This window comes from Myotis lucifugus, unplaced genomic scaffold (genome assembly GCF_000147115.1).
Source record: "Myotis lucifugus unplaced genomic scaffold, Myoluc2.0 scaffold_45, whole genome shotgun sequence".
NCBI classification, from domain to species: domain Eukaryota; kingdom Metazoa; phylum Chordata; class Mammalia; order Chiroptera; family Vespertilionidae; genus Myotis; species Myotis lucifugus.
The window spans coordinates 7,393,380-7,404,790 of record NW_005871093.1 but is presented as its reverse complement, the minus strand read 5'-3'; the positions used below and the strand labels follow the sequence as shown (position 1 = coordinate 7,404,790).

The 11,411-nt window shown below is 55.6% G+C and overlaps 1 protein-coding gene across 1 annotated transcript in view; it reads left to right on the top strand.

The window, feature by feature from the left end:
- COL26A1 (collagen type XXVI alpha 1 chain) overlaps positions 1–11,411 on the top strand; it is a 165,880-nt gene that overhangs the window by 136,925 nt on the left and 17,544 nt on the right. The window contains 1 exon segment of the mRNA XM_006088268.3: positions 7,032–7,093. Coding sequence (XP_006088330.1) covers positions 7,032–7,093 — 62 coding nt within the window.

Genomic DNA, 11,411 nt, shown 5'->3' with positions numbered 1-11,411 from the left:
TATTGTATATCTACCTATTCTATCTCAAAGAAGTTAGTTTAAAGGTTTTGCTTTAGCAATTGTAGGAGCGGCAAATCCGAAAGCCTTACGGCAGCCAGCAGGCTGGAAACTCAGGAGGATCTGCTGATGCAATCTTGAGGCGGAGTTCCTACTTCTCTGGGAAACCTCAGTTTTGCTCTTAAAAAAATCTTCAGCTGGTTAGATGAGGTCTACCCACGTTATTTGGGGTAACCTCCTTTACTTAAAGTCAACTGGTTGTAGATGTTAACCGCATCTGCAAAATAACTTCACAGCAACACCTAGACCGGTGTTTGACCAAACAACAGCACCAGAGCCTAGCTAGGTTGACACATAAAATGAACCTTCTCAGGCCTCCAGCCTCCCTTCAGCCACTGAGTCTCAAGGCTGCTAATCCTAAGGGGCCACAGATATGGGGGAAAACTGGTTCCTCTCACCCCAGACCGGAAATGTGAGCTTCAGGGCCATTCCCCTCATGCACTTTGTGGTGTGTCTTCACATTGATCTCTTCTGAGACCTGTCACATTTCTCAGGGGTGGGTCAGGGAGAGAGTATCAGGCCCATTTTATTGATGGGGAGACCAAGACTTGAAGTCCAGTGATGTTGCAAAGGTGTTGGTTTGGCAGTGGAACCAGATCTTTAGATTCTTCTTCACCTTCAGGACACATGCAAATATCTCCTTATAATGTAGGACAAGCCCAGTGAACTGCGGATGGGCCTCATGCCTGTGCTCAATGGTTGGGCCCTAGAGAGAAGGAGGATCCTTGGGTAGGCTCATCTGCCATAAGGCCATGAACTTGGCCAACTTCCTTTCCTCTCTGGGCCATGGTTTCCTACCTGTGATGATTTTCAAGGTCTTCTCCTGCTCTGTTTAGAAGATTAAGAACTATGAACAAATGACCCTCAAGGGATGCTTGTTTCATTCAATCCATGAATATTTATTAAGACCCTACTGTGTGCCTGCTAACATGTGAAACCAGAGGTGATTCATGCAGAGGGGAACAGAGGCCATAGTCTCACATGAGCAGGGAGCTGCCCTCAGTGTGGTAGTGGCCCTGAGGGGTGGGGTAGCCACTCCACAAGCTGAGAGCTGGGGAAAATGGAAAAGCCAGGGTCTGAGGTGCTGGGAGCCACTGTCAGAAGCTGGGACACAGGGACCAGGGAAGGCTGAAACCACTCCCCCTCAGTTCTCCCACTCTACATAACAACCCAATCGAGGTAGGGATGGATGGTCCCATTTTTAGATCCAGAAACTGAGCCAAAAGAATAAAATGTCACCTAGAAATTTTAGACAAACAAGGGCAAAACACCCATAATCCTACCACTGCAACTATTTCTGTTTTTCCTCATTCCATTCCTTGACTATTCATCTTTTATATAATTGTAAACAGAATACAGATACAAGTTTGTGTATTTTTTCCATAGCATCACGAGCAGGCTTCATGTTTTTACCCAGTTAAAATTTTAATTATATTATGTATATTGAATGTTTATTGTTTTATAAAGACAAATAGTCCTTTAAAGCTTACAGTGAAAGAGTAGTCCCCTATACACCTCTTTACTCCCAATTTTTATTCCCTTTAGTCAAGCACTTTGTTTTTTGGTTAATCATCACCCGAGGATATTTTTTCCATTGATTTTTAGAGAGACTGTAAAGGAGGGGGAGAGACAGAGAGAGAGAAGCATCGATGTGAGAGAGACACATCAATTGGTTGCCTCCCGCACGGGCCAGCCAGGGCCAACATGGAGCCTACAACCAAGGTATGTGCCCTTGACAGGAATCAAACCCAGGACCCTTCAGTCCGCCAGCTGACGCTCTATCCACTGAGCCAAAACGGCTAGGACAAGCACTTTTTTCTGGTGGGGGGCTTTCCTCTGTAGTGCTAACATTTACACATGGCTATTTCTCTTGGTTTTCCATCTTGGAGAGTTTCTGTTGACTTTCTCCTGTGCAAGGGTCTGGTGTGGTTTTCCCCCCCATCCCTGATCTAGCTCCCATGTCCTCTACTCCTCCCCAGCTCCCAAATAATTGTATCAGAATTTGGGCTAGATCAACAGACAATGAATAGAGTCCTATAACAAAGCAAATGCTATTCACAGCCGATTCAGGTAGTATACCAAGGCACTTCTCTTCACTTTAGACTTTTCATTTTTCTGGAAATTAATAATTCTTATTTGCTTAGTTTTTTATGCCACGTCATAGAGGTGTATCACTTGGCATGTCACTAATTCACCCCAGATTTCCCAAAAGAAGCTTAATTCTCTCTTCCTTGTGTTCACACACATCAGGGGCTCTCTCCTTTCTAGGACCCTCTGTGTCCTGATCTAGTGTGGTTGGGTCGTGCTCCAGCCTCCTGCACACTATCATCGTGTGACATTCCTTCATTTCCCTTCTTAGGATATTCCTTTATCTCGCTCCCATGTTGAACTTGTCTTTATTTCCCTGTTTTGGGTCCTTTCTCTAGTTTAGTGTTTGTTTTGGTGGAGCACATTCTCAACATCTTCATGAGAAGGAGTGCCTGGAGTATACATATTTAAGGCCATCCATGGGTACAAATGCTTTCATTCTCTGCTCAAACCTTGGGGGATAGTTGAGCTGGGTACAGAATCTTAGCCAGAAAATCCTCTTCCCTCAAAAGAACACCTCTGTCTTGAAGACTGGAGAGAGCCTGTGGGCATTAGAGAAATCACAGATGGTGTGTCCTGGCAGGAGGTGGCTGAGCTGGCCTGGATGGAAGTGTGGTAGTCAGAGCAGAAGGCAAAGAGACCCGTGCAGGCTGGCAAAGTCTAGCCAAGATGCGACTATTTCTGAGAGCAGTGAGAGCTGGTCAGTGTTTCTGACAGAGGGTGAGATGACCAAAGTCTCACTAGTGGAGGAAGCTCTTAATTGACCTCCAGACCCCAGAGCAGATGGAGGGAGACACTAAAAGAAGGTTTGGCCCAAGGTTAACCTCTTGGGAAGAGCAGGGCTGACCCTGTGTGTAGTAAGATAGAAGGTGCCAGATGTATTTGTGCTGGAGGTTCTATCTCAGCCCATCTCTTGTCCCATTGAAGAAACTGAGGCCACTCAAGACCTCCTTATTCCTGTGGTCTTGTAGGAGCATTCATGATCAATCTACCTGGCCTGCCCCAACCCTGTCCCCACAGCCTCTGGCTCCATTGACCTCCTTGAAGCCCTCTTCTCCTAATAGGGCCTAAGAGTCTTGCCTAGGGGGTAAGTTCTCAGGGGGATTTTAGGGATCTCCTCCAGCTGGGTCATGTTGGGTTGGCTTTCTGGGGACATCCACCCTGTACATGCCCCTGCCTGCAGACCCATCTCTAAGACCTCTCACACAGAGAGCTGGGTCTTTGGGGATAGGACCACTCTTCTCCCTGCTGGAGTCTCAGGGCCCAAGCCTCACAGTGGACTCACTCTGCCTCTTTAGATTCCTCCGCAGTAGCCAACTCCTACCCCAGGGATGAGACCCCTCTCAGGGGTCAGGTCTTGGGAATCCATGCCCATTCAGGAGGAAGGTCCAGAATTTTGGGTGCAGAGCTATCACCAGCTGTAGTGCTGGCCAAGGGCAAATGGCAACTACCATCTTGCTGTAGGTGGACAGAGCCCAGCAGGGAGAGCCCAAGGGCGAGGGTACGGTGCCAGGAGAATTGAGTCCAGGACCCTGAGGCCTTGGAGCTGATCCAATGTAAACTCCTTCACAAGTGGGAAAACTGAGGTGCAGAGAGGTGAAATGCAGGCCTCCCAAGCCACACAGTGAGTTTGTGGTCTCTATAGAGTTCCCTTTCCTCTGACCACACCAAGGAGTTAGTCTCTCAGTCTCTCTCTCTCTCTCTCTCTCTCTCTCTCTCTCTCTCTGCCTCTCTTTCACACACACACACACACACACACACACACACACACACACACACACACACACCTGTTTGTCCGGCACATCCACACTTCCAACATATTGGCAAAGATTTCCTGATACCTGTGTCCTAGACACTAGGGACTTGTGTGGTGGCTGGGCGCTCATCGGCCTGAAGCGGGTAGGACCATGGGAATCACAGAATCTCAGAAAGTTAAAGTCTTCATGTGAAGAGGGGAAACCGAGGCCCAGAGCTGGGCAGGCAGGGCCTCAACCAGTCACAGAGCCAGTCATCCCATCAGCGCCGTTTCCACCTCTCTCCCCATGAATAACTGGAGAAAGCTAAGCAAACATAATTTAATTGCCTGTCGATGACAGAATGCCAGGGGAGCCATAAACCCCGCCTGGTCTCAGAGCGCCTGCCAGGGCAGGTGGCACGGGGAGGCCAAGCTGACGGACTCGCCCCTGCCCGTTGGCTGGGCCTCCGGGGCCTCTCTGCGGCTGGGGACCTGGACCCCCTGTGCCCACCAACAGCCAAGCAGCTCCTCACTTGCCAAACAGGGCGCCCGGTGCCAGAGCAAACTGGGCCCGAGCCCAGCACACTTTCCAGAAATAGGTTCCTGCGAGAGCCCGAGGCTCCCCTCTCTCGCTGCCCTTCCCCTCTGCAGGGAGTCCTAGTTGTTGCCTCAGATCCTGGAAACACTTTGTTCAAGGTCCATAACTGCTGTAGAATGTTCCATGGGTGGGGCTGGGGCTCTAATTTACAACTTACCCATGTCCATCCTCCTGCTCTTCCTGCTGCCCCAGGGTGGGGTGCACCCTCCCCACGGGGAGAGGAGGGGAGCTGGGGCTCACGCATCCTGCCCTCTGAGTCAGCCTGCTTCCCATGAGATATGGCTGCTCAGGAGGGCTCCTGGGTCTTGGCTGTGAGGGCAGGCACCCTCCTCCTCACTGCCCTGCCGCTCACCCTGTCAGTCTTAGCACAGTCACCAAGGGGCTCCTGGGCACCCCCGTGCCTCCAGGTGGATGAGGGGATGGTTGTCTGTGGTGGGCTGATGGATGGGGTGTAGGGTGGGTGGATGGATCATGGGACTCTGCTTTGTTCTCTGTCTTTCCCATTAAAGGCTCCTTTCAAAGGCCCAGGACCTGACATCCTGGGCTGTCTATACTTGAGAAGGAGGCACTAAAGCGACTCAGGCTCCTTCCCTGTGGTTTGGCCTTACTGCTGGGGGCCTTTGGGACCCAGCTACGTCATAGGGGGGCTCCCCCAATGTCAGTGCCTGTGGGCCTTTCTCCTCAGGTGGGTCCCTGTGCCCAGGGGTTACTGCCCTTCTCCCACCTGGAGGGTCTGGTCCTCTCCGTTGTGAGGAGGCTGGGCCTCGGCCACGGGCTGTGTCCCTTTACGAGCAGCACTCATCTGCTGAGGGTCTCCTCTGCCCGTCCCTGTGCTCTGTGGTTTATAGCTTTCCCTTTCTTTACCATCCCTTCCCCGGAGAAACTAGAGGGAATTGATATGTACAACCTCCCCCTCCCCCATTCAACCCCAAACCCCCCCTCTCTCGCTGGTCTTTGTGAAGTCCTGCCCGACCTGAGTCAGACAACTGTATACATTCTTCTGGTTGTTTTAAAGTTTCCGTGTTTATACCTCAGTCTTTAATCTGTTTTATGTATCGAGGTTACTGACAAGGTTTATTGGGGGGAAAAGTTCTGTTCCTAAAACATGCCTATAAACCACTGGCTGGGCCCAGCCCAGGGGAACAGGGAGGGCGATGAGGGTGAACGCCGGAGTAGTAGGCCTTCTGAACCCAGGCAGGGCTGGTGAGCAGGAAGCAGTGGATGTCAGCCCCCCGGGCCCCGAGGCCGGGCACTCCTGGCAAGGACACAGCCTGGACCACCTATTCCCATGGCCCTAGTGTCCCCTGGCCATTCAGTGACAGCGATGGGGACCTTTCCAAGGACAGCCTGGCGTGGGACCCGTGGACCTGCTGGTGGACGTGCAGGCCTCACGGCAGCCCAGGGGCCTCCACGCACCATGTGGAATCTGTTGAGTTACCAGCACCTCTCGTGCGTCCGTGTCTGTTTAACCAGATGGGTTCCTGTCGGGCCAGGCTTTGAACTGAGCGAGGAATTCAGGTGTCCCCTGACTTCCAGAGCAATAAAAGCTCTTTGGAACAGCTTTGAACCATCTATTTCCTCATTAAAGAGCTCTGGCTCTCCGGGAAGACAGACAGAGAAAGATAATTACAGCCCAGGGAGTCGTGTGCCTGGGGGTTAACCATCACGGGTCTCCTAGTGGGCCTTCCGGCTTCAGGCCTCCCACTCCTCCCACTGTACACTTTGCTGCCAGAGTGAACTTGTAGAAATGCAAACTGACCTTGATTTTCACCTCCTCCAGCGGCTGCCCGTTGGCCTCAGGAGTTCCTCCTGCCAGAACCTCTGTGTTAAGGCCCTGGCTCCAGCGTCGGTGGCCCCGAGGGGTGCTGTGCTCTGGCCAGGCTGCTGGCAGACCCCTATTCGCTTCCCCTCCAGGCCTCAGCACCTGTTCTCCCCCTGCTGGACCTGGCCTCTCCCTCTCCCTCACCTGGCCAGTCACTCTACTAGTATGTCCCTCGGGCCCCACTTTTGATGCCACTGACTCCAGGATGCCCTCCCCGACCTCCAACCCCCGCCCCAGACTGGCTTTGGCGACCCCATGATGCTCTCTTGCACGTGCTGTTCTTACAGCTCTAGCATAGACCTTACCCGCTGTGCCTTTGACACTGCAGTCCTCAAAGTCGGGGAGCACATTTCATTTGCTGTCCATTCATCAACTCTCAGATATTTCTGGGCCCCTACTTTGTGCCAGGTGCTGAGACTCATGAGCAAACAAAACACACACAGACCCCTGCCCTCATGGAGCTCACAGGCTGGCTCGGTGCTGGCGCAGGCACTTCGCTGGATAAACGGATGGCACTAGGTGCTGTGGTGCCCAGAAAGGAGGCTCGGGGGCCAGGCAGGCTGCATGGAGGAGGGGATGCTTAGGATGATGCCCTGATGGATGGGTAGGAGTTTTCCGGGCATACAATCAAAGAGTTCCCTGCTTCCTTACCCAGAGGCTGTCCTGGTGGCTGGGTGGCTCTCTCCCCAGGATCTACACTCCACCTTCACCTGGCTCCTCTTCTCTTGCAGAATGCATGAACTGTACCCGGCTCAGCGACATGAGTGAGCGACTGATCACGCTGGAGGCCAAGGTCAGACAGACTGGGGAGCCTGGTCCCGGAGAGCTGGCTGTGGGGAGGGTGCCTCAGGCACCTGCAGGGTGTGGCTCAGGGTGTGGCCCAAGCCTCAGGGAGCCCACCAGGCCTGAGCAGCCTGGTCCCAGGGGTTGGGTGCTACTAGGGCCTAGGCAGCTGTGGTGGCCTTCTGTAGGCTGGGCCAACCTCCTGGGGTCGGGGAAGGGAGTGGAAAGAGCAAGAAATCTGAAGGTCCCAGCGGCAGGCTGGTCTGGGTACAGGCCTGGGGGCTGAGGGACTGGATGCCTAGAAGTGGACCCCTCAAAGGAAGGAGTGGTTGTCCCACCAACGCCGCCCCAAGGGCTGCTTCCCCTGACTCTGGCCCCTCTTCCTGCTGTCTGGCATGAGCCTGGGCACAGAGGAGCTAGCTGATGGAGGAAGAGCTCCCCAGCACTAGCCAGCCCTTGCCCTTCTACATCAGGGGAAGGAGAAGGTCGCCTCAGAGGCAGAAGGACTTGATGAAGGATAAGTGTTTATTTGGGAATGGCCCCAGGTGGCCTTGGAGAAGAGGAAGGAAGGAAGCCAGAGAGGGAAGAATGTGCCGGGTGCAGGCGTGTGGCGGGGCAGGTTACCCGGGAGGGCCCCCGGGAGGCGGTGCAGAGCTTGCTGCAGAGCAGACCTCAGGGGGCCAGGATGCTCCCGTCCCTCACTGGGCGAGGTGTCTGCGGGGTGGTGTTCCCTGTCACTCTGGCCTGCCCCCCAGCTCACTCATGGCCAGAGAAAGTCCTTGGCAGGTACAGGCCAGGAGAAGGCAAAGCAGTGGGGGTCATGGGCTATGCCCCGGTGGCGGGGCCATTCTCAGTAGAACCCCAGGGGTCTGAGAGCAGGCGCTGGTGACTGACTAGAGGGGCTGGGCCTAGGGGAGGACAGACCCCTTGGGGCAGCAAAACTGCAGGGGGTGGGACTGCCTGGCCCCAGGGCAGAGCCAACACTGGGAGGCTGGCTTTACCTGAGCCCGAGGCAGAGCCCCAGCTGGGGCAGGTGGTTCAGCCCAGGAGAGAGTGCCTTGACGGAGGAGGTGGTGTGACAATGGCCAGCTACCAGGGAGGCCAGAGTGAGGCCAGAGCACTGAGGTGGGCAAGAGCCCTGAGCAGAGCCAGCTGTTCCCACCCGCCTGGCCCTCACGCAGAGACACACGGACACATATACATACACATAGACACATAAAGGTACACATGAACACACGGGCACACATACATAGACAACATACAGATACCACATACAGGCACATAGACACGTAGACACACATACACGTACACACAGCCCTTGCCAGCCCGACATGGCCGTTGGCCCGGCCCCTGCCTTGAAAGCTTGACTGTGAGGGCACCTGCCCCGTCAGATGGGGGCTGCAGGTGACTGTCACTTGGGGTCAGACATACGGGGACCACCCACCAGCTGGGCGACTTTAGCAAGCTCCCGCCTCCCTGTCTGCAGAATGGATGAAAGTCCCAGCTTCTGGCGGCTGCCGAGGCCTCAGGGGATTTGGTGGTGGGACCCGGCTTGGGAAATGGTTGGATGCTGGGCAGGTGGGAGGGTCCGTGTTATCATCTACTCCACGCCTCTGTTCCCACCATGAGACACAGGTGCACAGGAGATGTCCGTGCAGAGCACAGGACATGAAAGCCCCAGGGCTGGACGGCTCGTTGTCCCCCACCCCTGCTGTGGGAGGGAGGCTCCTCCGGCTGCCCAGGCTCCTGGTCACAGGCCCGGGTGGGGACCGGTGCCCTCCTGGGGGTCAGTGGCTTTTGGGCGCTGGGGATGGAGGCTTCACAGCGAAGATGCAGCCACGTGGGCCAAGCTACACGGGGATGGGGAATCCCTGGAGGAGTCACAGTGCTGGGGAAGATAACGGGGTGTACTTCTGGCACCCAAGATTTTAGGAAAGGCAGGGTCCCCGGGCCAGCTGCCTGACGGACATTTTCCAGGCACCTGAAGCCTTCGCGTGGTTTGGCAGAGCATCGGCCCACAGCCTGCCCTGGCCCCAGCCCAGCACCTCGGGGTGTTAAAAGTCACAGCTCCAGGGGAGGACTGGCACAGTGCCAGCTGTCCCCACCCACCTGGCCCTCACCCATGCCCTCCTGCCATGAGCAATTCCTTCCCACGTCCGCCCAGTCCTGACACCTCCCTCCATCTCCGCCCCAGCAGCAAAGTGTCGGGCGGCGGGCCGGTGGCCAGGCTTGCTCTCTGGCCTGAGCATCGTGACCCCTCAGCAGACTTTGGGGGTGGGGGTGGGGGGAACAGCAGGATGTGTTGGAGGAACCAGGGCTAGGGTTCCTGTCCTAGCAATAGCCCTGTCTTGGCACATCCCTCCTCGACTCCGGGCCTCATTCTGCTATCCCGTAAAACAGAGTTGAAGGAGTCACTTCCCTGCTCCTCACGGGGACATTGTGAGGCAGGTATATAGTGGGCAGCTCAGGTGGTTCTTGGGTGGGGAGTAGTGAGGGGAGGTAGCTTGGGTCTGGGATGTGCAAAGAGGTGGCTGCACCTATTTCCTTATGGGGAGCCCAGCTCAGCAGCCCACCGCCTTCTGGAGTCCCAGGCAGGGGCTGGAAGACTCCTGTCCCAGCTCACCTTCTAGCTGCCCAGCTGCCTGCTCCAGGCTCAAGCATCTCCTAGAGAGGTAGGGCCACCAGGAGTTTTGTTGGCCTGGGTCAGGGGGCCTTGGGAGGTAGTGGCCTGGAGAAGGAGAGGGTCACAATTTAGGCAAGTTGTCAGGACAGCCCAGCAGCCCAAGGGCATGTAACAAGGTTAGATGAGCCTGCAGGGGTCAGAGAACATGGCGCTGGGGCCAGGCAGGCCGGAGGCTGGGGTCTGGTGGCTAATGACAGACGGCAGAGCCAGGCGGTCAGACCCCAGATGGGAGTCAAATCAAGCAGCTGACATAGAGAGCAGCAGCCCAAAGGCCTGAAAGCTGAGACTTCTGCTCCCTCCGAGGAAGCCTGTTGGGATGTGTCAGGAGAGATCATTCAGGTACAAGTACCTAGTGCCAGCTGTTCCTTGAGGACATGTACTGTTTGTTTAACAAAAAGTCCTGGATTGTTTTGGTGGCTCAAGAACCCAGGCTCTTCACAGCCTCCCCCTTCACCTCTTTAGTGAATTATCTTTTGTCCTCAAGGTCCATGCCTCATGGTGACAAAGTGGCTACTGCAGCTCAAGGCATCACATCCTAACACCGAGTTCAAAAGCAGGAAGTAACCCCCAACAAACTCATTATGTCTCAGTGGCCAGCACTGGGCTATATGCCCTCCTCCTAATTGCCAGGGAGCTGGAAAAATGAGTACCTGGCCAATCATGATTCTTTCTCTGGGGCCCAACAGGGGGTTCTGGAGCAAGGGAAGAAGGGGCAGTGGGGTCCAGACAACCATTGGGGTAGCTCCATCTTCACTACCTGTAGGTGCTTGAGCTGCCAGAGGACCCAGTCCTAGCAGTTGGTCTGGGACTCCTACCACCCTCCTTTCCTGGGACAGCTGGGATGGCTGTGGGGGGACAGAAGACAGAAGGCCAGCAGGAAAAAGCTTTCGGCCTTCCTCCCTCTCCTCCCCCTCTGTTTTCACTCTGACTTCATGGGCCACAAGGAGTGGGAGGGAGCCCAAGGGGACTTCCCTGCGTGAGGGTCATAGAGGCCTCGGAGTTCGGCTGGCGTCTGGTGCCAAGCAGCCAGACCGCGATGACGTCATTAGGGCCACTGCCCCGGAAGGCCATGGTCTGGTTTTCTTGGGCCGAGTCCCCACGCCCACTGCCGCCTGCTTGGTGAGCTCATGCCCCGCAGGGTGGGATCAGCTTCTCCAGAAGGTTGGCCACGGCCAGGCCAGGAGGGCTTGGCCTCGGGCCAGGGCTGATGCTCACTTAGCCGTGGTCAGTGCTCCTCTGCCCGGTCTGTGGGCTCCGTGGGCCTGGTGTCTGTGTGGGAGGTGCCCCAGGAGGAAGTGAGCCAGGCCTTTTGTGTGGGGACAAGGCTGCATGTGGCAGGTGCCTCTGGGGAGCCCAGAGCCTGGCCATGAAGGGAGAACACCAGGGCCTGGCCCCAGGAGCCACGGTCAGGCACCCCCCCTTCAGTCCCCCCAAGCTGCCGGCCCCTGCTGCTCCTGCCTACTCCCTGTGAAATAGGTCCATATGGAGGTCCCCCCCTCCTGAGACACTGCAGCTGAACCCACCCCACACTGGTCACCTTCACCCCCAGTCATGCGCTCTCCCATGCCCTCGTTTGACTGGTGGCAATCCCACTGTCCCCAGAGCCGGACCAACAATGGGAGAGGCACTCCCACCTTCATCCACG